General features: G+C 38.9%; 1 protein-coding gene across 3 annotated transcripts in view; it reads left to right on the top strand.

Moving 5' to 3' along the window:
- Positions 1 to 21,396, top strand: part of LRBA (LPS responsive beige-like anchor protein) — a gene marked incomplete at both ends in the record, with an annotated part of 652,640 nt that overhangs the window by 240,283 nt on the left and 390,961 nt on the right. For all 3 annotated transcript variants that reach the window (XM_080697476.1, XM_080697475.1, XM_080697477.1), the window contains one exon: positions 10,124 to 10,232. In XM_080697476.1, the coding sequence (XP_080553602.1) occupies positions 10,124 to 10,232 (109 nt within the window). The remainder of the gene's footprint in view (positions 1 to 10,123; positions 10,233 to 21,396) is intronic.

Genomic DNA, 21,396 nt, shown 5'->3' with positions numbered 1-21,396 from the left:
TTCAGATAATAATGCTTAGAAAAAAACAGAACAGGATCATGTTATGAGAGTAAATGATGGAATACTTACAAGAAGGCATGTAGAATATTTTAAAAAGACTTATGGAAGCGGGCGTGGTGGCACATGCTTGTAATCCCTGCGCTTGGGAGGCGGAGACAGGAGGATCGCACAGGTTCAAAGCCAGCCTCAGCTACTTAGTGAGGCTCTCAGCAACTTAGTGAGACCCTGTTTCCAAATAAAATATAAAATAGGTCTGAGAGTATAGCCCGGAGGTAGAAAGCCTCTGGGTTCCACCCCCCCCCAGTACCACCAAGAAGTTTATGTTGTAGCCTGTGTTGGAATTTTCTTTTTAAGAATGAGCAATCTTCTATTGTGTATTAGAGATGTGTTCTTGGCTTACAATTGGGTTATGTCCCAATCAGTTTATTGTAATTGGAGAAATATTAAGTAAAAATTTATTTCTACACCTAACCTGCTGAGCATTGTAGCTTAGCAATATAATACACTGTAGAGGATCTTGACTAGTTACCCTTGTGGCTGGTGTGACTGGTGAGCTGAGGCTTGCTGCTTCCTGGAGCCACTGCCTAGTGTAACTAGAGAATATCTTTTCTCATATTGCTAGACTGGGAAAACATCAAAATTAAAAATGTAAAGTGGGGTTTCCACCAAAAAGTGTGTCACTTTTATTCCATCCTAAAGTCAGGGATTTATTATTATTATTATTAATTATTATTATTATTATTATTATTACTATTTTGTGGTTCTGGGGGTGGAACCCAGGGACTTTCTATTTCTGGGCTATACTCCTAGACCTATTTTGTGTTTTATTTGGAAACAGGGTCTCACTAAGTTGCTGTGCGCCTCACTAAGTAGCTGAGGCTGGCTTCGAACCTGCACAGTCTTCCTGTCACAGCCTCCTAAGTACTGGAATTACAAGCATGCACCACCACGCCCGGCTAAATCAAAGATTTTAAAATCAGGGATAGTCTGGATATGATTATAAATTTGTTTGTTTGTTCATCTCTGATGGACTCTTGGGTTGTTTCACTTTTTTTTACTATTGTGAGAAATGCTTTTATGAACCCTGGTGTTCAAATACCATTTTGAGTTCCTACTTTCAATTCTTTGGGATATATATTTAGAAGTGGAATTACAGGGACACAAGGTAATTTCATTTTTAATTTTTTGAAAGACTATATTTTTCTCACAGGCTTCAGTGTTTTACATTTTCATCAACATTGTACAAGGATTTGATTTTTTTACATCCTTGCCAAGCTTTTTTTTTTTTGTTTTATTTTTTCTTTTGTTTTTTTGGGGGGATAATAACCATCACACACCTAATGGGTGTGAGGTGGTATCTCACTGTGGTTTTGATTTACATTCTCTAATGATAAATGTGGTGAGAATCATTTCATGCTCTTATTAGTCTATTAGCCATTTTTTTTTGTTTTGGAAATATATCATCCTGGTACTCTATCCAGTTTTTATATACGTTATTTTGTTGTTGAGTTGTATAAGTTCTTTATGTGTTGAGATGAGGTATCATTGTATTGCCCAGACAAACCTGAAACTAACCTTAAACTCCTGAGGTCAAGCAGTCCTCCTGCCTCAGCTGAAGTTATAGGCACACAACACTGCATCTGGTTTCATATTTCTTGATATTAACCCCTTAGCAGGTATATGATTTGCTAACTCTTAGATTTTACCAAGTGGAATGAGTGGTCTTTATCTATTGGATATGGGGGTGATAAGAAGGAAGAGTCACATATGACTGATAGTTGTGGTTTAAGTAATCAGATAGTGATTGTGTTAAAAGTCAGAGCAGAGAATAAAATAATGGATGATCTCTGAATATGGAACTATTATTTTTTTCTTTTGTGGTACTGAGTATTGAACTTAGAGGCATTCTACCTCTGAGCTACACCCTCAGTCTTTTTTTGTCTTTTTGTGGTATTTGGGTTTCTGGAAACCCTTCTACCTCCAGGCTACACTCCCAGACATACATACATACATACATACATACATACATACATACATACATATATATACATATATATACACATATATATACATATATATACATATATATGTATATATATGTATGTGTGTGTGTGTGTGTGTAATGTTTTATTTGGAAACAGGGTCTCACTAAGTTGCTGTGAGCCTCACTCAGATATATATAGATATATATATATATCTATATATATATATATTTTTTTTTAAATTTGGAAAAAGGTTCTCCTAAGCCAGCACGGCTTGCTTTGAACCTGTGCGATACTCCTGTCTCCGCCTCCCAAGCATGGGGATTACAAGCATGTGCTGCAAAAACCTGGCTCTCAGTCCTTTTTTAAAAAAAAATTTGAAACTGGGTCTTGCTACATTGCTGAGGCTAGCTCTGACCCTATGTTCCCCCTGTCTTCCAAGAACTGGAGTTACAGGCATGTGCTACCATGCACAGTTGATGGGATTATTTTAATGAATTATGAAATATTCCACTAGCAGAATCAGTTGTGGCTATTCTATATAATGCTGTATTATCAAGTAAAGGAAACAAGTTTATACAGTCTGACTCCTTTAGTGTTAAAATATAGTTTTACACATGTGGAAACACTTGCATATATACACTACACAATTATCACATATATAATGCACATGAATATCATATATTTCTGTAAGTTTAGAAGAAATGTAAATACAGGAACATAAAGTATTAATGATGGTGGCCTATTCTGAAAAAGGGTTGACTTCCCACTGTTAAAATGTTACATGATTTTTTTCTAGCATGTGTTACTCTATGCTGCATAACCAAACAAATGAATGAAGCACAAGACAGAAAGCTGTCTGTCTGTTATATCTGAATAGCCAGGGTTCTATGGCCATTTGAAAAGTAAGTGACAGGAAAGGCTATTTTGATTTTCTTACAAGCATAGTACTTTTTTTTTTTTTGTAGTACTGGGGATGGAACGCAAGGGTGTTCTACCTCCGAGTTACACCCCCAGCCCTATTTTTTATTCTTTATTTTGAAACAGGGTCTCACTGTGTTGCAAAGGGCCGCACTAAGTAGTAGCTGAGGCTGTCTGTGAAGCATGATCCTCCTGTTTCAGCCTCCAAATGCTGGGATTACAAGCCTGAGCCACCACGCCTGGCCCCCCACCTCTTTATTTATAATCTTTGTTGGGACTGTCTTTCCCTTTTTTGTTTCTGCCCTTTCTTTCAGGCTCATCTGTATGTTCTAGTTCTTCTTTGAACCTTTTCTTGAGTGACACGTGGTAATCTTTGCTTCTGCATAGCTTTGCCAGCAAACACATTTTCGTGTTCTACTTGTACTTGTAGTGTCTATTGCTGTGCAACAAATCACCACTTACGTGTCTTAAGACAGCACACATTTGCTGTTTTATGTTTTGGATGTGCCAGAAGTCAGGGCTTGGGTTCACAGGATCCCCTGCTCGGGGTTTCACTAGATCCCCTGCTCCAGGTTCACTGGATCCCTTGCTCCAGCTTCACTGGATCCCCCGCTCGGGGTTTCACTGGATCCCCTGCTCCGGGTTTACAGGATCCCCTGTTCGGGGTTTCACTGGATCACCTGCTCCGAGTTCACAGGATCCCCTGCTCGGGGTTTCACTGGATCCCCTGCTCCGAGTTCACAGGATCCCCTGCTCGGGGTTTCACTGGATCCCCTGCTCCGGATTCACAGGATCCCCTGCTCGGGGTTTCACTGGATCCCCTGCTCCGGGTTTACAGGATCCCCTGCTCGGGGTTTCACTGGATCCCCTGCTCCGAGTTCACAGGATCCCCTGCTCGGGGTTTCACTGGATCCCCTGCTCCGGGTTTACAGGATCCCCTGCTCGGGGTTTCACTGGATCCCCTGCTCCGGGTTCACAGGATCCCCTGCTCGGGGTTTCACTGGATCCCCTGCTCCGAGTTCACAGGATCCCCTGCTCGGGGTTTCACTGGATCCCCTGCTCTGGGTTCACAGGACCCCTGCTCGGGGTTTCACTGGATTCCCTGCTCCGAGTTCACAGGATCCCCTGCTCGGGGTTTTACTGGATCCCCTGCTCCGGGTTCACAGGATCCCCTGCTCGGGGTTTCACTGGATCCCTTGCTCTGGGTTCACAGGGTCCCTGCTTGGGCTTTGCAGGATCTTCTGTGTTGGCCGAGCTGCTTTCCTCTTTGCAGTGGGGGTTTGTCTAGGCTCACATGGGTCGACAGAATTCGTTTTCGTGTGGTTCTAGGACTCAGGTGCTCGTCTGGGGTGGGGGCACAGGGTCAGTTCAGAACACTTGCAGCTCTCACAGGCTCACCTGTCCTTGTCACATGGCTCCCTACCATGCAGCAGCTCACATCCTCAAGGCTGGCAGGACGGTCTCTGCAGTGTGCTGGGCAGAGCTTTAGTATGTGACAGTGACCGTCCCATCACCTTTCCAGGTATCGTAACCTAATTAAGGAATGGCAGTCCCATTGTCTTTTCCCTATTTTGTTTGTTAGAAACGAGTATGAGAGTGTGCCTGGGCGGAGCCAAGGTCATGTACGGCCCTCACTGGCCGTCGCACAGGCTGTGTCCACCACCGCACTTGCCATTGCAGTTCAAAGCTGGGGTGGGCTCCAGTGTATTCTCTTTTCTCTGAGATGTAGGTAAGGTCGCTTCCAGTGCTGAGCCTTGCTTTCTAGTGTGACAGTGGTGGAGTAGATAGTTGACAGAGTTTTAAAAGGCAAAGGGTCCAGAATGTTAAAAGATGAGGATACTTGCTCAGGAGACTTAGTTATAATGTGGATGGGATGAAGAAGCCTTGATTTTTAAGGCATCAGTTGTGAAATAGCACCAATTAAATATGGAAATGTTACAGAGGAAATATTGACAAGGTTTGCTAATTGATTAGGGACCTGGAGGAAAGCCATAGAGAAGAGGGAGACACCTTAGGGTAACTTGGAGGCAACTTGGCTGGGCGTGGGGAAATGGCATGCCATTGATTAATAAATTCAATTAATGTTTGAGAGCCGTGAGGCAAAGTATTGACGTTAAATTCACAATGTGGTTTTAGGCCTCCAGAGGGAAACTCGAAGCACAGATTGCTCTTTCACATCTGCATTCTGGAAAGCCTTTGCTTTCTCCTTCTCTAGACTCATAGGAAATGATTCATTAGTGGGGTTAAGAATTACAGGAGGGATTGTTTTGATCTCTAATGCCAAATGTGTCCTGTGTAAATGAATTTGAAAAAGACCCTAATGTTGTCATCCCAAAATCAGAGACAAGATATTTTGTTAACTTCTAAATTGGCCAGGCATGCCGGGCGTGGTGGCGCACGCTCGTAATCCCAGTACTTGGGAGGCTGAGACAGGATCGCAGAGGTTCAAAGCCAGCCTCAGCTACTTGGTGAGGCTCTCAGCAGCTTAGTGAGACCCTGTATCCAAATAAAATACAAAATAGGTCTGGGAGTGTAGCCCAAAGGAAGAAAGCCTCTGGGTTCCATCCATAGCAACACACACACACACACACACACACACTGGTCAGGCATAAAGAAGAATTTGGAATAGATTTGTAGTCAAATTAAGATAGTGCGTGTGAGATTAATGGAGATATAAAAAAGTGGTAGAAAAGCAAAAAGCCCTTTTTATTTTTAAGGCTTTTCTATTGTAATTTAAGGCTTTTTCTATTGTTAATAGAACTTTAAAGAGCAGAGACATAAAACGAAGACCTAAACTTCACTTTTTACTTATTCATTTATGCGTAATAATTCTACACAATAGGGAATTCATTGTGATATATTTATACATGCACAGGCATAATTTTCTCTATTTCCTTCTATCCCTCTACTCTCCCTTTCTGCCCTGATCCCCTTCCTCTAGTTTACTGATCTTTATTTTATTTTTTATTTTTTCTGGTAGTACTGGGGCTCCTGGAAACCCTTCTACCTTTCTACCTCCAGGTTACACTCCCAAACCTATTTTATACTTTTTTATTTGGAAACAGGGTCTCTTAAGCCAGAGAGACTGGCTTCGAACCTGTGCGATCCTCCTGTCTCTGCCTCCCAATCGCGGGGATTACAAGCATGCACCACCACGCCTGACTGGTCTTTATTTTTTTCTAATTCCATGAAATCACTTTTATTTTCTTTTTATTCTCTTTTCCCATGAAAAAGAGCATATATACTTTGACTTTCTGAGAATGTCTTATCTCAATTATGTCAAAAATGACATAATTTTGTTCTTTATGCTGTGTAAGACTCCATTCCATATGTATATCATATTTTCTTTTTCCATTCTTCTGTTGATGGACACCTAGGCTGGTTTCATAACTTAGCTGCGGTGAATCATGCTGCTATAAACATGGTATGCAGCTAGATGTGGTACATACCAGTAATCCTAGTACTTAGGTGGCTGAGACCGGTGGATCACAGGTTTGAAGCCAGCCTCAGGAATTTAGCGAGTCCCTCATCAACTTAGTGAGATCCTGTATCAAAATAAAAAATAGGGCTGGGGGTATAGTTCAGATGTAGAACACCTCTGGGTTCAAACCCCACTACTCTCTGCCCCCACAAACATATGTATGCCTGTATGAACATAGTATACCGACTTGAATTCTTTTGAAAACTACCAAGGAGTGGTATGGCTGGGTAATATATTGGCTCCATTCCTAGTCTTTTGAGGAACCTCCATGCTGATTTCCATGGTGGTTATACTCATTTACGCCGCCACGAACAGTGTATGAGTCCCCCGCACCCCCGGATCCTCACCAGCCTTTATTATTGTTTGTATTTTTTCCTTTTTTGGGAGGGGTGCTGAGGAATGAACCCAGGGGCATTCTACCTCCAATACTTGCAGCCCTATTTTATTTTATTTGGAAACTCAGTCTCCCTTAGTTTCTGAGGGCCTTCCAGAGTTGCTGAGTCTGGCTTTTAGCCTGTGATCCTCCTGTCTCCAAGTCCTCGATGACAGGTGTGCACCACTGTGCCCAGATTTGTTTGCATTCTTGATGATTGCCATTCTAACTGGAGTTAGAGAGAATGTCAGTGTAGTGTTCATTTGTATTTCCCTGATTTCTAAAGATGTTGAACGTTTTTTCCATATGTTTGTGGGCTATTTGTATTTCTTCTTTTGAGAAATATCTGTTTAGTTCGTTTGTCTGTTTGTTTGGGTTTTTTTATTCTAGTTTTTTTGAGTTCTTTACATATTCTCTTTTTGCGTGTGCATGTGGTACTAGAGATGGAATCCAGGGGCATTCTACCTCTGAGCTACACCCATAGTCTATATTTTGAAAAAGGGTCTCACTAAGTTATGGAGGGGCCTTACTAAGTAGCTGAGGCTGGCTGCGAACCTGACATCCTCCTATCTCAGCTTCCCATGTACTGGGATTTTAAGCGTATTCCAGTATGCCCAGATGAGTTTTTTTTATATATTTTATTAGTCCCCTATCAGATGAGTAGCTGGCAAAGATTATCCCCCATTCTGTAGGCTCTAATTGTTAAACCTTACTTTCTAGCTCATTTGTATGTATGCTTTTTTCTGTAAAGGGCCAAATAGGACTTTAGGCTTTGTAGGACATATGGTCTGCCACAGTACTCAACTCAACGTAGTATTATGATTTGAAGATAGCTATACACAGCATATACAATTGGGCTTGGTTGTATTTCAGTAAAACTTTATCAGTACAAACAGTTGGTAAGCCGGATCTGATTTTGCAGCCAGTCTAAGCTAATTAGTGATGCCCTCTGTAAGTTAGTGAGACACTGTTTCAAAATAAAAATAAAAAATAGGGCTGAGGGTGTAGCTCAGAGGTAGAAAGCCCCTGAGTTCCATCCCCAGGACCATCATTACCACCACTACCACCTCAGCAACAACAGCAACTACAAGAGGGGTTTAGAAGACCTATACATTACAAACATGTTTCAGAAACTTCACATTGCAGAGGTTGTAGCTCAGTGGTAGAGCACTTGCCCAGGCGGCCTCCCATTTGTATAAAATGAATCGCATTTATGTTAAGTAAATGGTGTTGTAAAAGCACTCATCAGGTTTGGCGTGGTGGTGCATACGTGTAATCTCAGTACATGGGAGGCTGAGACACGATGATGACAGGTCCCAGGCCATTGCACAGTAATTTAATGAGATCCAGTTTCAAAATAAAATTGAAAAGGGTGGGGACATAGCTCAGTGGTAGAATGTCACTGTGCTTAATCCCTAGTACTACATTAGAAAAATAAAGTACTCATCAGTATGGGTCATTTGTTTATAAATCTAAGATAATTAATGGAAAGGTTTAGTTTTCTGTGGTTCATTGACTATATACAGAGAGATCTTTTACCAACGCTAGCTATCTCTTGATTTCTAATACCATAAATTAATTCATTTTTAATTTTTAAATCTTTTTGTGATGTGGAGTTTGAACTGAGGGTACTTTATCACTGAGCTACACCCCCAGTCTATTTTATTTTGAGATAAATTTCCCCAGGCCGGCCTGAAATTTGTAATCCTATTGCCTTAGTAGTTCCTGGGGTTAAAGGTATGTACCACCACACTTGGAAAATAATTCCATTTTTATACATGGTGATTTATACAATATTTATTCATTTGTGTTTTTGCTTAGCATTGTTTACAAAATTAATTTTGTTATGCATAATATTAGTTTGGTTCTTTTCATTACTATGTGGTATTTTAATATACGGCTATTTTGCTATTTAAAATCAAGTTTATTCTCTTCTATTGTTGGTGGAGATTGAAGCCATATTCCCAGAACTTTTTATTTTCAATTTTGAAACAAAGTCTTGCTAAGTTGGCAAGGCTAGCCTCAGACTTTCAGTCCTCCTGCTGCGTTTTATTATTTCCCCTTCATTATTTTATTATCTCCTCTCATTTTGCTTTTTTCAAGGTTGTTTCAGCTTCCTTGGTTCTTTTTATTTTCATAAAGTTTTTCAAACCAACCCATCAAATTTCATAGAAAAATCTACTAGAATTTTCAAGATTTGTTATATTTATAATTATTTAGTAGAGACTTGATATTTTTACAGTATTCACTTTCATGAACATGGTATAATCCTTTCTTTAAATCTTTAACCTATCATAGCATTACTTTTGTTTTATGTGTAGAATTCTGTCCCTTTTTTGATAGCATCCATATTTTGAATGTTTTCAGTGCTTTTCAGAATAGCATTTAAGTGATTTTTTTACTCTATTGGTAACTGTTAAATAGAATCTATACAAAATGATATTTGTATACATATCTTATGGGACCTTTCTTAATTCATTTATTAATTTTAATGTTAAAAGATCAAAGTATGCCGGGCGTGGTGGCACACGCTTGTAATCCCAGCATTCGGGAGGCTGAGATTGGAGGATCGCAGTTCGCCGACAGCCTCAGCTACTTAGTGAGGCCCTCTACAATTCAGTGAGACCCAGTTTCAAAATAAAGAATTAAAAAAAAAATAGGGCAGGGGGTGTAGCTTGGAGGTCGAATGCCCCTGGGTTCTGTCCCCAGACCCACCAAAAAATAAAAATAAAAAGATCAGAGTAATAATAATTTAGAGGACTTGTTTAGGTATAATGTTGATGGAATGGAATAATGAAATCTTGGTTTTTAGGACACTCTTATCAAGTTCTACCTCTTCCCAAAAATGTCAGGAATGGACACAGTCAACACATGAGCTTTGGGGGACGCTTCCCAATATATATATGTCTTCTTCTTCTTCTTTTTTTTTGGTGGTACTGGGGTTCCTGGAAGCCCTAATACCTCCGGGATACTACACTCCCAGACCTATTTTTATATTTTTATTTGGAAACAGGGTCTCTTAAGTCAGCGTGGCTGGCTTCGAACCAGCGCGATCCTCCTGTCTACACCTCTCAAGCACGGAGATTACAAGCGTGCGCCACCATGCCCGGCTACTATTGTCTTTTAAAAGATCAAATCGTAGCTTTAGGATTTTAATTGCTTTAGTTGGATGGGTAGTCTGATAGGAGGTAGATTTTGCTATTCTATTCGTATGAAATATTGGTACTTGATTGTGCATGATGTCAGAAGAGGCGTTGTAAGCATTTTTTCTCCCCCAGATAACAACATCTACCACTTTTGAGGTGTGACTAATTACTTTTGTTGTGTCTGCGCATGTATTTATTTGGCCATGCTCCTCTCTTACAGATTGCTTAGCCAAACAATGAAGGATCATCTCGTCAGAGTAGCAAATGAAGCTGAATTCATCCTGAGCCGGCAAAGAGCAGAGGACATCCACAGACACGCGGAATTCGAGGTGGGTTACGCCTGTGCTTGGTGTGAGGAAATTACTGTTTTTTAATGGTGATCTTGAGAAACTGCCCAGGTCAAAGGTAGTATGGTTCAAGGAAACGTATACTGTCAATGAATTAAAAATCAAGTTTGTGCTGGGCGTGGTGGCACACGCTTGTAATCCCCACGCTTGGGAGGCGGAGACAGGAGGATCGCGCAGGTTCGAAGCCAGCCGCGCGCTCTGGCTTAGGAGACCCTGTTTCCAAATAAAATGTAAAAATGGGACTGGGAGTGTAGCCCCCAGTACCACCTCCCCCCCAAAAAAATCAAGTGTTTGAAAAAGGCGTGGGGGATTCTGAGAAGACATTATATGTCTCTTTAGCGCTCTCATCTCAGTGCCAATTCAACTGCCAGTTGACCAGAGTAGCTTTTGTGTTTGATTCTCCTGACTTTAATAATGGGGGCTACTCAGCTTTGACAGTTGTCCAATAAGTAAAATTAGCAAAGGACTTTGTCCTTTCTGTGCAAACCTGGGCTTGCTTACTAAAAATGAACACCTCTCTAGCAAAGATGAGGTATTCCAGGTTTCTGAAGCAAAACTGAAAACATGTAAATTTCTCCATCCTTGAGGTCTAAGAACTTAGCATCTTTTCCGCTGAGGAGTTGAGGGAGTGTAGAGCTGGTTTGGATCCTCACAGGGAGAACAACTGAGAGACCACCTGGGACCACTCCTTCGCTCCATAGTTGTGCCTATAATCTTATAATTCTATTTAAAATACTGTCTAATTAGCTCCTTGGCTGATTGATGGATGAAATATATGTTTGGATAAATACCAGGTTTTTTTCTTTCCATCTTGTTCTTACTTGGAATACTCTGCCCAGAAATTACCAGTAGAATATCCTTGTAACTTTCCCCCTTCTTCCTATTCTATATGAAGCTACTTTTTTCTCCCTGAAGTACAGTTTTTTTTTTTTTTTTTTTTGGTCTAGTATTCTATAGTCAGTTATAAAGAGAGAGAACTCATTTGAAATAGGCAAGAAGTCTTTCTTATAATATGTGGTTTTTCTCTCTTACACATTTTGGCTAATTTAGACAACTAAAATGCTATATGAACCTGAAGACTAGCATTTTTACTTCATAAACAGTTTTTCTAAACCTCTATTATATTTTTAGGTAGAACTTTTATTCTCAAATGAAAATTTTTCAGTAGCTGAGTTCATAGGTAATACTCCGCTCAAAACAATAGGCAAGCTGCTTATGGTGGCACATGCCTGTAATCTCAGTACTTGGGAGGCTGAGATGGAAGATCAGAAGTGCAAGAATAGCCTCATAACAAAACTCTTTTTCCAAGTTAAAAAAAAAAAGGGGGGGGGCTGTTGGTATAGCTCAGAGATAAAATGCCCCTGGGTTCAACTCCTAGCACCACCAAAAAAAATCTCCAAAAACCCAAAAAAACAAACCATCCAACCAAACCGACAAGAAACAATGGACAGTTATGATTATTAATAGTTGAATCCAAAAATTTGTATTACTAGCACAGCTTTATTTGATTCTGTGTCACTTTATGACACCAGTACATTGAATTTTATACTGTAAGGTAAAGAATAAAATAGCAAAATAAATTTGGGGAATTAGTCTAACAAATACTTAAAATCGCCAATCAGCCATATGCCAAAAATTCATTGGTCAAATCAGAATCTAAAGGACAAGGAATATTACCAGCTTATATACTATAATTTTATATAAATCAAAAAAAGAAGATTACACCTGGGCTTCTGTGGCTGTTTAATATGTAAGTGATTGATATTTGAAAGGATGATCATTGGAAAAATCTTAAAATATCAAGCTGTAGCTAGGTGTTTATAACTTATTACAAAGAACTATGTGACCTAGAAGAGTGCTTTGTACAATAATGGAGAATAATGAGCAGTGAGATATAGGCATGGTGTCTTCTGAAAACAGGTGTGTCAGTAAATGAACACTTTCTTAAAAATCTTTTTACGTCCAGCCGGGCGTGGTGGCGCTTGCTTGTAATCCTAGTGTTTGGGAGGCTGAGACAGGAGGATTGCACAGGTTCAAAGCCAGCCTCAGCAACTTAGTGAGACCCTGTTTCCAAATAAAGCATGTTTAAAAAAAAACTGACTCCATCCAGAACATCCTTCATTTAAATACAAGGCTGTTAAAGTTTCCCTTATGAAGTAGCATAAAAGAATAAACCTAAGATTTATTTCTTCCACTTAATTTTATTCTGCTTTGCTATAATCAAAAGATTCATTAAATCCAATGGTAATTGTCCCAACTTCTCTATCCATATATTTGCTTATATCTACTCTTAAAGAGACTATACAGGTATCTGAAATTACACATCTTAAAAATAACCTAGTCTGACATTCTAAGGAAAAAACCCAATATTTCTTATAGATTGCTAGAAGAAGCCACTCAGGAAAATGCATATTTGATATGCATCAATTAATATTTAAATTAACATATAAGATTAATATTTTAGGTCCATATTTAAGATTGAATAAAAAATAAACAATTTATACCATATAACTGCCAAACCCAGCCTATAAAATGGTATTCTAAAAGAATTAAAAATATGTGGATGTCTTACATTTTATGCATGAGGAAACACAAATGAACAGAAAAGGCCAACAAATTTTTCAGCAGCTGGGAAAGCTAAATTTAATTACTGAAGAGAAATCATGCAGAGAGGTTGCCTGCCGAGCATGATTTAGAAAAGTAAAGGAAGCTATGTGAAAGTATCCAGAAAGTTTAGTATCCAGTGATAATCATAAACCCAAATTTGAAGATTACATGGGTAATATACTCAATTGCAAAAAACTTACAACATAAGAATATATTCTAGTGTTAGCTCAACAACAACAAAATGTTTAAATATACTTTTAATCCTAGAAGATATATTGCTAAGATGTTAATATTCTGATAAAGGTTATAAATTTATATGAAATAGTAAGACATAAGATAGCCAGTGCCATTTATCATTAATTACATGAACCTCCCAAAGCACTGTTTATGACAAATGAATATAATACTATTGGATAATTTTATTTTCTTCTTCTTACCTGATCTCTGACATAAAGATTTCCTTATACTGTAATTTATTCTTTCAACTTTTAATTTATATATGTACAAATACATATATATAATTTACATATGTACAAAAATATATTATACAAACATACTTTGTGTGTGTGTGTGTGTGTGTGTGTGTGTGTGTCTGTGTGTCTGTGTGTCTGTGTGTCTGTGTGTGTGAATCAAAGTGAGTTCTACCCTTGGGTTCAATATCCCCACCAAAACACCACCACCCTGTTTGTTTGTTTGTTTGTTTGTTTTCTTCAATACAGGGGATGGAACCCAGGGGCACTGTACTTCAGAGCTACAACCTAAGCCCTAGTTTATGTCTTTTTATTTTATTTATTTCTTTTTTCTTTTTTCTTCTTTTTTTTGGGTGGTACTGGGGTTGGAACTCTTCTACCTCTGACCTACACTCCCAGAGCTATTTTATATTTTTATTTGGAAACAGGGTCTCTTAAGCCAGCGAGGCTGGCTTCGAGCCATCGCGATCCTCCTGTCTCTGCCTCCCAGGAGCTGGGATTACACAGGTGTGCCACCACACCCAGCCTCAGCTTAGTTTTGATTTGCATCTCCTTGATAGCTAATGGTGTTGAACATCTTTTCATGCATCTATTGGCCATTTGTATCTCTTCTTTTGTGAAATGTCTATTCAGTTCAATTGCCCATTTCTTGATTCAGTTATTTGTTTTGCTAGTGTAGCGGCATTCTTCATAGACCTAGAAAAATCAATCATGAATTTTATAAGGATAAAGAAAAGACCCAGAATAGCCAAAATCATCCTCAGCAATAAGAACCATGCAGTGGGCAACACAATCCCAGACTTCACATTATACTAAAAAGCAGTAGTAGTAAAAACAGCATGGTATTGGCACAACAACAGGCAGACTGACCAATGGAACAGAATAGAAGATACAGAAACAAATCCACCCACCTATTGTCAATTGATCTTTGACAAAGGGGCCAAACTTGTACACTGGAGAAAAGACAGCCTTTTCAACAAATGGTGCTTCAAGAACTGGCTATCCATTTGTAGAAAGATGGAACTAAATCCTTACCTCTCACCATGCACAGGAATCAACTCGAGATAGATGAAAGACTTAGAAATTAGACCAGAGACTGTGAAGTTATTAGAGGGGGGGCATAGGCTCAATAAAGGAGCCTGGTGCTGTGAGGCAAGATGGCGCCAGAGTATCGTCCGCCACCACAATGCAGGCTTGTTTCTTTTCTGGTTTCTGGTTGTTCTTCTAGTCTTCTTTTTCTCTGTCCTTTGTATTTTCAGTTTTTATATCTCTGCTGATAGTGTTTTCCAGCTATGAAAAGCACTGATTTTTGGCAATAGAGATCGAGTGTTAACAGGACTCATAAACGCTGTTTTTCTCAGTCACCATCTTCCCAGAAGTCTCTACAGTCTTTAAATACTGATATTCCTTAGGAATTTATCCTAAGCCTTCTCTTTTATGACTGTGTTCTTTGTTATGTAATTCAATCTGTTCTCATAGTTCTTAAATGCTGTCCTCATTCTGATAATTTTTATATCTGTATCTTTATTCCAGATTCCTCGTCTGAGTTGCAGATTTATTTGTTATTTTGTCTATCCATTTGAGTGACTTACAAACATCACAGTTCAATGTAACCTTCTTAAAGCATGGGTTCAATCAGTGTAGGTTTTCATATTTTTGCTAATACTTTGCAGTTTTGAAATGTGTGTGTGTGTGTGTGTGTGCGCGCGCACGCGCGCGCGCATATGTGAATCATTTATTACTCCCCAGGGCCATTTATTTGTGAAGTGAGGAACATAACACAGTTGTGACAAATGAAGTCTGTTTGTTAATTTATTACTTTTTTGGTGCTAGAATTGGACTCAGACTCTTATGTATTCTCAGGAAGCACTTAGCACAGAGCCACATCCCCATCTCTAGGTCCCTTTAGAACAGTGTCTAATTTATTAGAAACACTAAATAAATGTGAGCCTTTATCTTTACTACATCATAATTAGTATGTTTATAAAGGAACATACTAAACCTCAACTTACCAAATCAAAAGGTAAGAATCATCCTTGAATTATACATTTTTTTGCTCAGATATATATTCAAATGTCCTGGAAATTCTTTCTTTAGAGTTTGTCTTGAAATTATGAACTTATTGTATCATTTCCTTTATTGTAGTTCATATTACTATCTTATATCTGTATTAAACAGCCTCCTGTTTTTAATGTTACTCCATTCTCATATTTTCCACTTATCAGTAAGAAAGATGCTTACCCACATGCTGGGTCATATTGTCTCTTTCTTATAACTCTTTAGTGGTTTTCTGTTGCACATTAAAAAATACTCTGAAGTGCCTTTGCGGTCTTGCATGATCTGGCTCCTGTGTTTCATCTTAGGATTATCTCCCCATGTCATTTCATAATCAATAATCAGTCACACTAATCTTCTTTCAGCTCTTCAGAAATACTGATTTCTTCTTTCCTTGAGTCTCAGCACATTGAGTCTGTACTTACTGTATACAAGGCAGTCTTCAGGACTAAAATATTCAGGGCTTTCCAGAACTGGCATAAATACTAGGTCTCCAGGAACTTATATGCTTCTGTGGACAAACAGTGATAAACAATATAAAAAAGTAAAATATATAGTGCTCTATATGGTAATTCTAAGGATCAACAGAAAATACACTGGAAAAATTATACTGGGCCATTTTAAGTAGGGTGGAAGCACCCCCCCCCCCTTACAGATGATAGAAGAATTGAAGGAAGACGTCTTGGAGTTAGCATGGGGGATATCGCACACAAAGGGAATAAGGAATACAAAACCTAGGAGGCGGATGCATGTCTGGCACAGTTTAACAAAATAATATAATGTTGGCCTAGAGTGAGTGACAGGATGATTAGAAGGAAATATGGCTAAAGGATTAATGTAGAAAGAAGGGAAGGAGGGCTGACTAGAGGGGTTTTCCTTGAGCAACTGGAAGAATGGAGTTTTGCTCAAGTAAAAGGTTAAGAGTTTAGAATTTAGAGCCACAGGAAAATCAGCAGCCCAGCTTTGAACATGCTCAGGCTGACGTGCCTGTTAGATATCAAAGTGGAGCCAATAAATGCATGAAAATGCTCAACATCATTGGCAATCAGAGAGATGCAAATCAAAACTACCCTGAGATTTCACCTAACTCCAACTAGAATGGCAATCATTCCAAACACAAACAATAACAAATGCTGGCGAGGATGTGGAGAAGTGGGAACTCTAAAACATTGTTGGTGGGATTGCAGATTAGTGCAACCACTTTGGAAAACAGTATGAAGGATCCTCAGAAGAATGAGAACAAACTTATCATATGATCCAGCAATACCACTTCTGGGTATCTACCCAAAAGAAAGGAAACCAAACTACCAAACCAATGCATGTGTATCTATGTTCATAGCTGCACAATTCACCATAGCCAAACTATGGAACCAGCCAAGATGTCCATCAACAGATGAATGGATTACAAAACTGTGGGATATGTACACAATGGAATTTTACTCAGCCATAAAAATAATACAATTGTAGTATTTTCAGGGAAATGGATGGATCTTGAGGACATTATGCTAAGTGAGATTAGTCAGTCGCAAAAAGTAAGGAATCAAATGTTTTCCCTAATATGTGAAAGCTAGTGTGAATGGGGTCATAGGAGGAACTCCAGGTGAAAAAGGAGATCCTATAGAGGAGCAAATAAGGCAACCTAATTGTGGGGATGGGAGGGGGGTAGAGGGAAACTCTTTAAAGCGCATGATGTACTTATTCATATCGAAGTCAACCACTAAGCAGAGCATGGGAGGGAGGGATGGGGAGGGAGTGAGGTGGGGACTGGGTCGGGGCTGGCCGGGTGATGTGTGCATTTATGTCTACACAAGTTGTTTTTACCCCATTATAATGTATAAATACAATGCACTAATAAAAAAAAGTAAAAAAAAAAAAGAGTAGAGATGTCCATTAGGCAAGTGTCTACATAAATATTTGAAGTTCATGGGAGAAGTTACTTTTTTTTTTTTTTGGTGGTACTGGGGGGCTGGAAGCCCTTTTACCTCTGGGCTACACTCCCAGACCATTTTTTTATACTTTTTTTTTTTAAAATTGTGAAGCAGGGTCTCTTAAGCCAGTGGGGCTGGCTTCGAACTTGCGCGATCCTCCTGTCTCTGCCTCCCAAGTGCAGGGATTACAAGCATGCACCATCACGCCCGGGTGTTTTATTTTATTTTTATTATTTATTTTTTGGTGGTACTGGGGTTCCTGGAAGCTCTTCTACCTCTGGGCTACACCCCCAGATACTTATTCTTTATATTTTTATTTGGAAGCAGGGTCTCTTAAGCCAGCGAGACTGTCCTTCGAATGTGAGCGATCCTCCTGTCTCTGCTTCCCAAGTGTGGGGATTACAAGCGTGCGCTACCATGCCCGGCACTATCTTACTTTATTTTCGTGGTACTAGAGTCGAATACAGAGGCATCTATCTCCACACTATACCCCCAGGTCTTTTTGTGTTTGAAACAGGGCCTCGCTAGATTCCTGAGTCTTGTGTGTTGTTGAAGTTATCCTCAAACCTGTGATACTTCTGTCTCAGACTCCCAAGTCCTGGGACTACAGGCGTACACCACCACGCCTGGTTGGTTTTCTACATCTTAATTTGAAATTGGAGTTTGGCATGGAAGTGAAAATTTCTTTCCTTAGTAATGTCTCTCTTATAAACTGACTTATATACGAATAGAAAGATCTTATAACAAGTAGGAAAAATGATCCTCAGGGTATAGGGAATATCCATACTATTTAAAGATTCCTACATAGCTACAAAAGTTGTTCTCTGATTTAAACAACTACTTTAGGTCAGCAGGAAAGAATTTTTACTTTAGGTTATAACAGGCAATATTACCTAAATAATCGTTTAACCCCATTCCAAGCAGGTTTCATCCTTGCTGAACTTTCACTGATACATAATATGTGTCTGTGTTTTATGTTAAGTCCTATGCTTTCACGTCTTACTCTCTTGAGTTGTAAACCCTTATGGTAAACTTTTACCCGGTATGGCTTCCCCGAGTCATGTGTTTTTACAAAGTGGTTACTTGGCACCCTAAAGAGGGAGTTGATGAGCCTGGCAGTTTTCCTCGTAGTAAGATGTACCTCTGTCAGACATATTTAAAGGTGCGTAGGGAGGATTTGATCGATGGCGTTGCCAATGTTTTGGCTCAGAACTCTATGAAATAGCTCAAACCATAGAGTGGAATTCGGCATTCTCATCCAGTGTTATTGTACATAGACATCTAGAAATCTGGGAAAAACGCAAATATATCTTTGTCTCTATTTTTTTTGGAACTACAGTCTTCAGAGGTTGCAAAAAGAAGATGGAAAGCAGTCCTGTCAGTTTGTAGCACTTGGAAGTTACTTGGATCACATTTTTAACCTTTTAGAGTTTGTTTCTTTAGTTATGGCAAGGAAAACTTTCTGTGTAAATAAAATATGACATTCATGGGTGCATTATAACATAGCTTTTGCTTATGATTTCCTTTCTACTTTTGAGAGTTTCTAGAAATAATGGCATGATGCCTAAGTAATAATTTTAGATGATTTATTCTGGAACATTGTAAAAATAATTTTTTTTTCTGTAAGTCAGTATGATGTGAAGATGCTGTCTCCTTATAGAAAAGTATATCGTTTTTCTATTTTGGAAATTTAACATACACATTACTCTTACTTTCCTTTTCAAAGAGTCTATGAAATATTTTACACACACACACACACACACACACACACACACACACACACACACACACACATTTTGTGGTACTGGAGATTGAACCCAGGGGAATTCTACTTCTGAGCTATACCCCCAGCTCTATGTTATTTTGTGACATGGTCTTATTAAGCTGTGGAGAGCTTCACTAAGTTGTTGAGCCTGGCCTTGAACCTGTGGTCCTTTTTTCTCAGCTTCGAAAACTGTTTACAGGCATATGCTACCATGCTTGGCTCCATGAAATATTTTATTTATTTTTATTTTTTGTGGTATTGGGGTTCCTGGAAACCCTTCTACCTCCAGGCTACACTCCCAGACCTATTTCTTTTATATTTTTATTTGGAAACAGGGTCTCTTAAGCCAGTGAGGCTGGCTTCAAACCTGCGTGATCCTCCTGTCTCCACCTCCCAAGTGCGGGGATTACAGCGTGCACCACCACGCTTGGCTCCATGAAATATTTTAAGTATATTACTTCTAAAATTAAATTTTATATGATTTGCATTTTTATGAGTTTTCATATATACATATATATGAAATTTATATATATATGAAGACCATATAAATAAAACATTAAGGAACAATCTGAGATTATTTATTGTGTTAAAAGTTGCCCTAAACCAGGTGTGGTGGTGCACGCCTATAATCCCAGTATTTGGGAGGAGGAGACAAGAGGATTGTAGTTTCAAGGCTAGCCTCAGGAACTTAGTGAGGCTGTTTCAAAATGAAAAAGGGCTGGGTGGAGCTCAGAGGTAAATGCCCCTGAGTTTAATCCTCAGAACCATAAATCAAAACAAAACAAAAAAACTCGCGCTAACAGGAACCGATATTATAGTACTTTTTTGCCTCTTGTTAGAATAAAGCAAAAACTGACTAATTCAAACAAATGTTCTGATTAGCAACATAAGTAGCGTCGTATGAATTTTTCACTATATAAAGTATTTATTTTTCTCCTCATGATTTCTATCACTTTACACAGTCCCTGGCAGAAAATAGATAAGATTTTCTGTAGAATTAAAGATGTCTCCTTTATATTATATTGTGGCCACTTTTTATTTCACTAAGAGAGGGAAACTTTTACTCGGAAATGCAAGAGCAGGAAGCCATGTGTGCTTCCTATAGAGTATTGTATTAACTAGTAATTTAATCCATATTCTAATTTTTTCTGCCATTTCCTTTCTTTGGAAATGAACAGTGAACAGTGCCGTGGTATGACTTTGTTTCCTCTTATTTTATCTTCTTATTAACTTATGAAAAATTAAATTGAATATATTGAAACAAGCAATATGGAGATTTTTGAGAAAATGTTTATACATTAATATAATTGCCAATATATTTTAGTGAGACCTGAGTCATATATATTTTAACTATTTTCTAAATCTTCTTTGAAAACATGACAATAATTTTTTTCTTTTTTTGTGTGTGTGTGTGTCGTACTGGGGATGGAACCCAGGGGCATTCTACCTCTGAGCTATATCCCCAACCTTATTTTTTATTCTTTATTTTGAAACAGGGTCTCACTGAATTGCAAACAGCCTTACCTAAGTAGCTGAGGCTGGCCTCAACCCTGCAATCCTCCTGCTTCAGCCTCCCAAATTCTGGGATTACAAACATGTGCCACCATGCCCAGCTGACATTTTATATTTTCTCCTGTTGAAGTCTGTGTTTTTATTATAGATTACAGACTATGACTTTTAAGTTCTGTATGATTGATAAAGGTGTTAATGTTGTGATTAATAACAGCTTCTACCAAGTGCTAACTTACCATGTGTAAGTCACACTGAGTAACTTGCATGGCTTCTTCATGTTACCCAGTACAAGTCTCCTGTGCGGCGTCATCCTCGGTAGGTCCGTCATATAGCAACGCCAGAGGATTAGAGAGGGTTCAACATGTTCCCATTATTATTATTACAGTTAATAGGAGGGCTAGAATTTGGACTTGAATCCTAAGTTTTTACTTTGCTCTTTACTTATGTTACCTGTATTGTTTTCGTTATTATTATATTAACCGACATTCAGATTAAGATAAAATACAGGCGCCGGGCATGGTGGCGCACGCTTGTAATCCCCGCGCTTGGGAGGCAGAGACAGGAGGATCGCGCAGGTTCAAAGCCAGCCGCACGTGCTGGCTTAGGAGACCCTGTTTCCAAATGAAAATGTAAAAATAGGTCTGGGAGTGTAGCCCGGAGGTAGAAGGGCTTCCAGGAACCCCAGTACCACCAAAAATAAATAAATAAATAAATAAATAAATAAATAAATAAATAAATAAATAGGATAAAATACAGGCAATTTGAGTGCAGTGGTGCTGGGCCATAATCCCAGTACTTGAGAGGCTAAA

The sequence above is a fragment of the Muscardinus avellanarius genome (genome assembly GCF_963383645.1).
Source record: "Muscardinus avellanarius genome assembly, chromosome: 6".
NCBI classification, from domain to species: domain Eukaryota; kingdom Metazoa; phylum Chordata; class Mammalia; order Rodentia; family Gliridae; genus Muscardinus; species Muscardinus avellanarius.
This window is presented reverse-complemented; position numbering and strand designations above follow the sequence as displayed.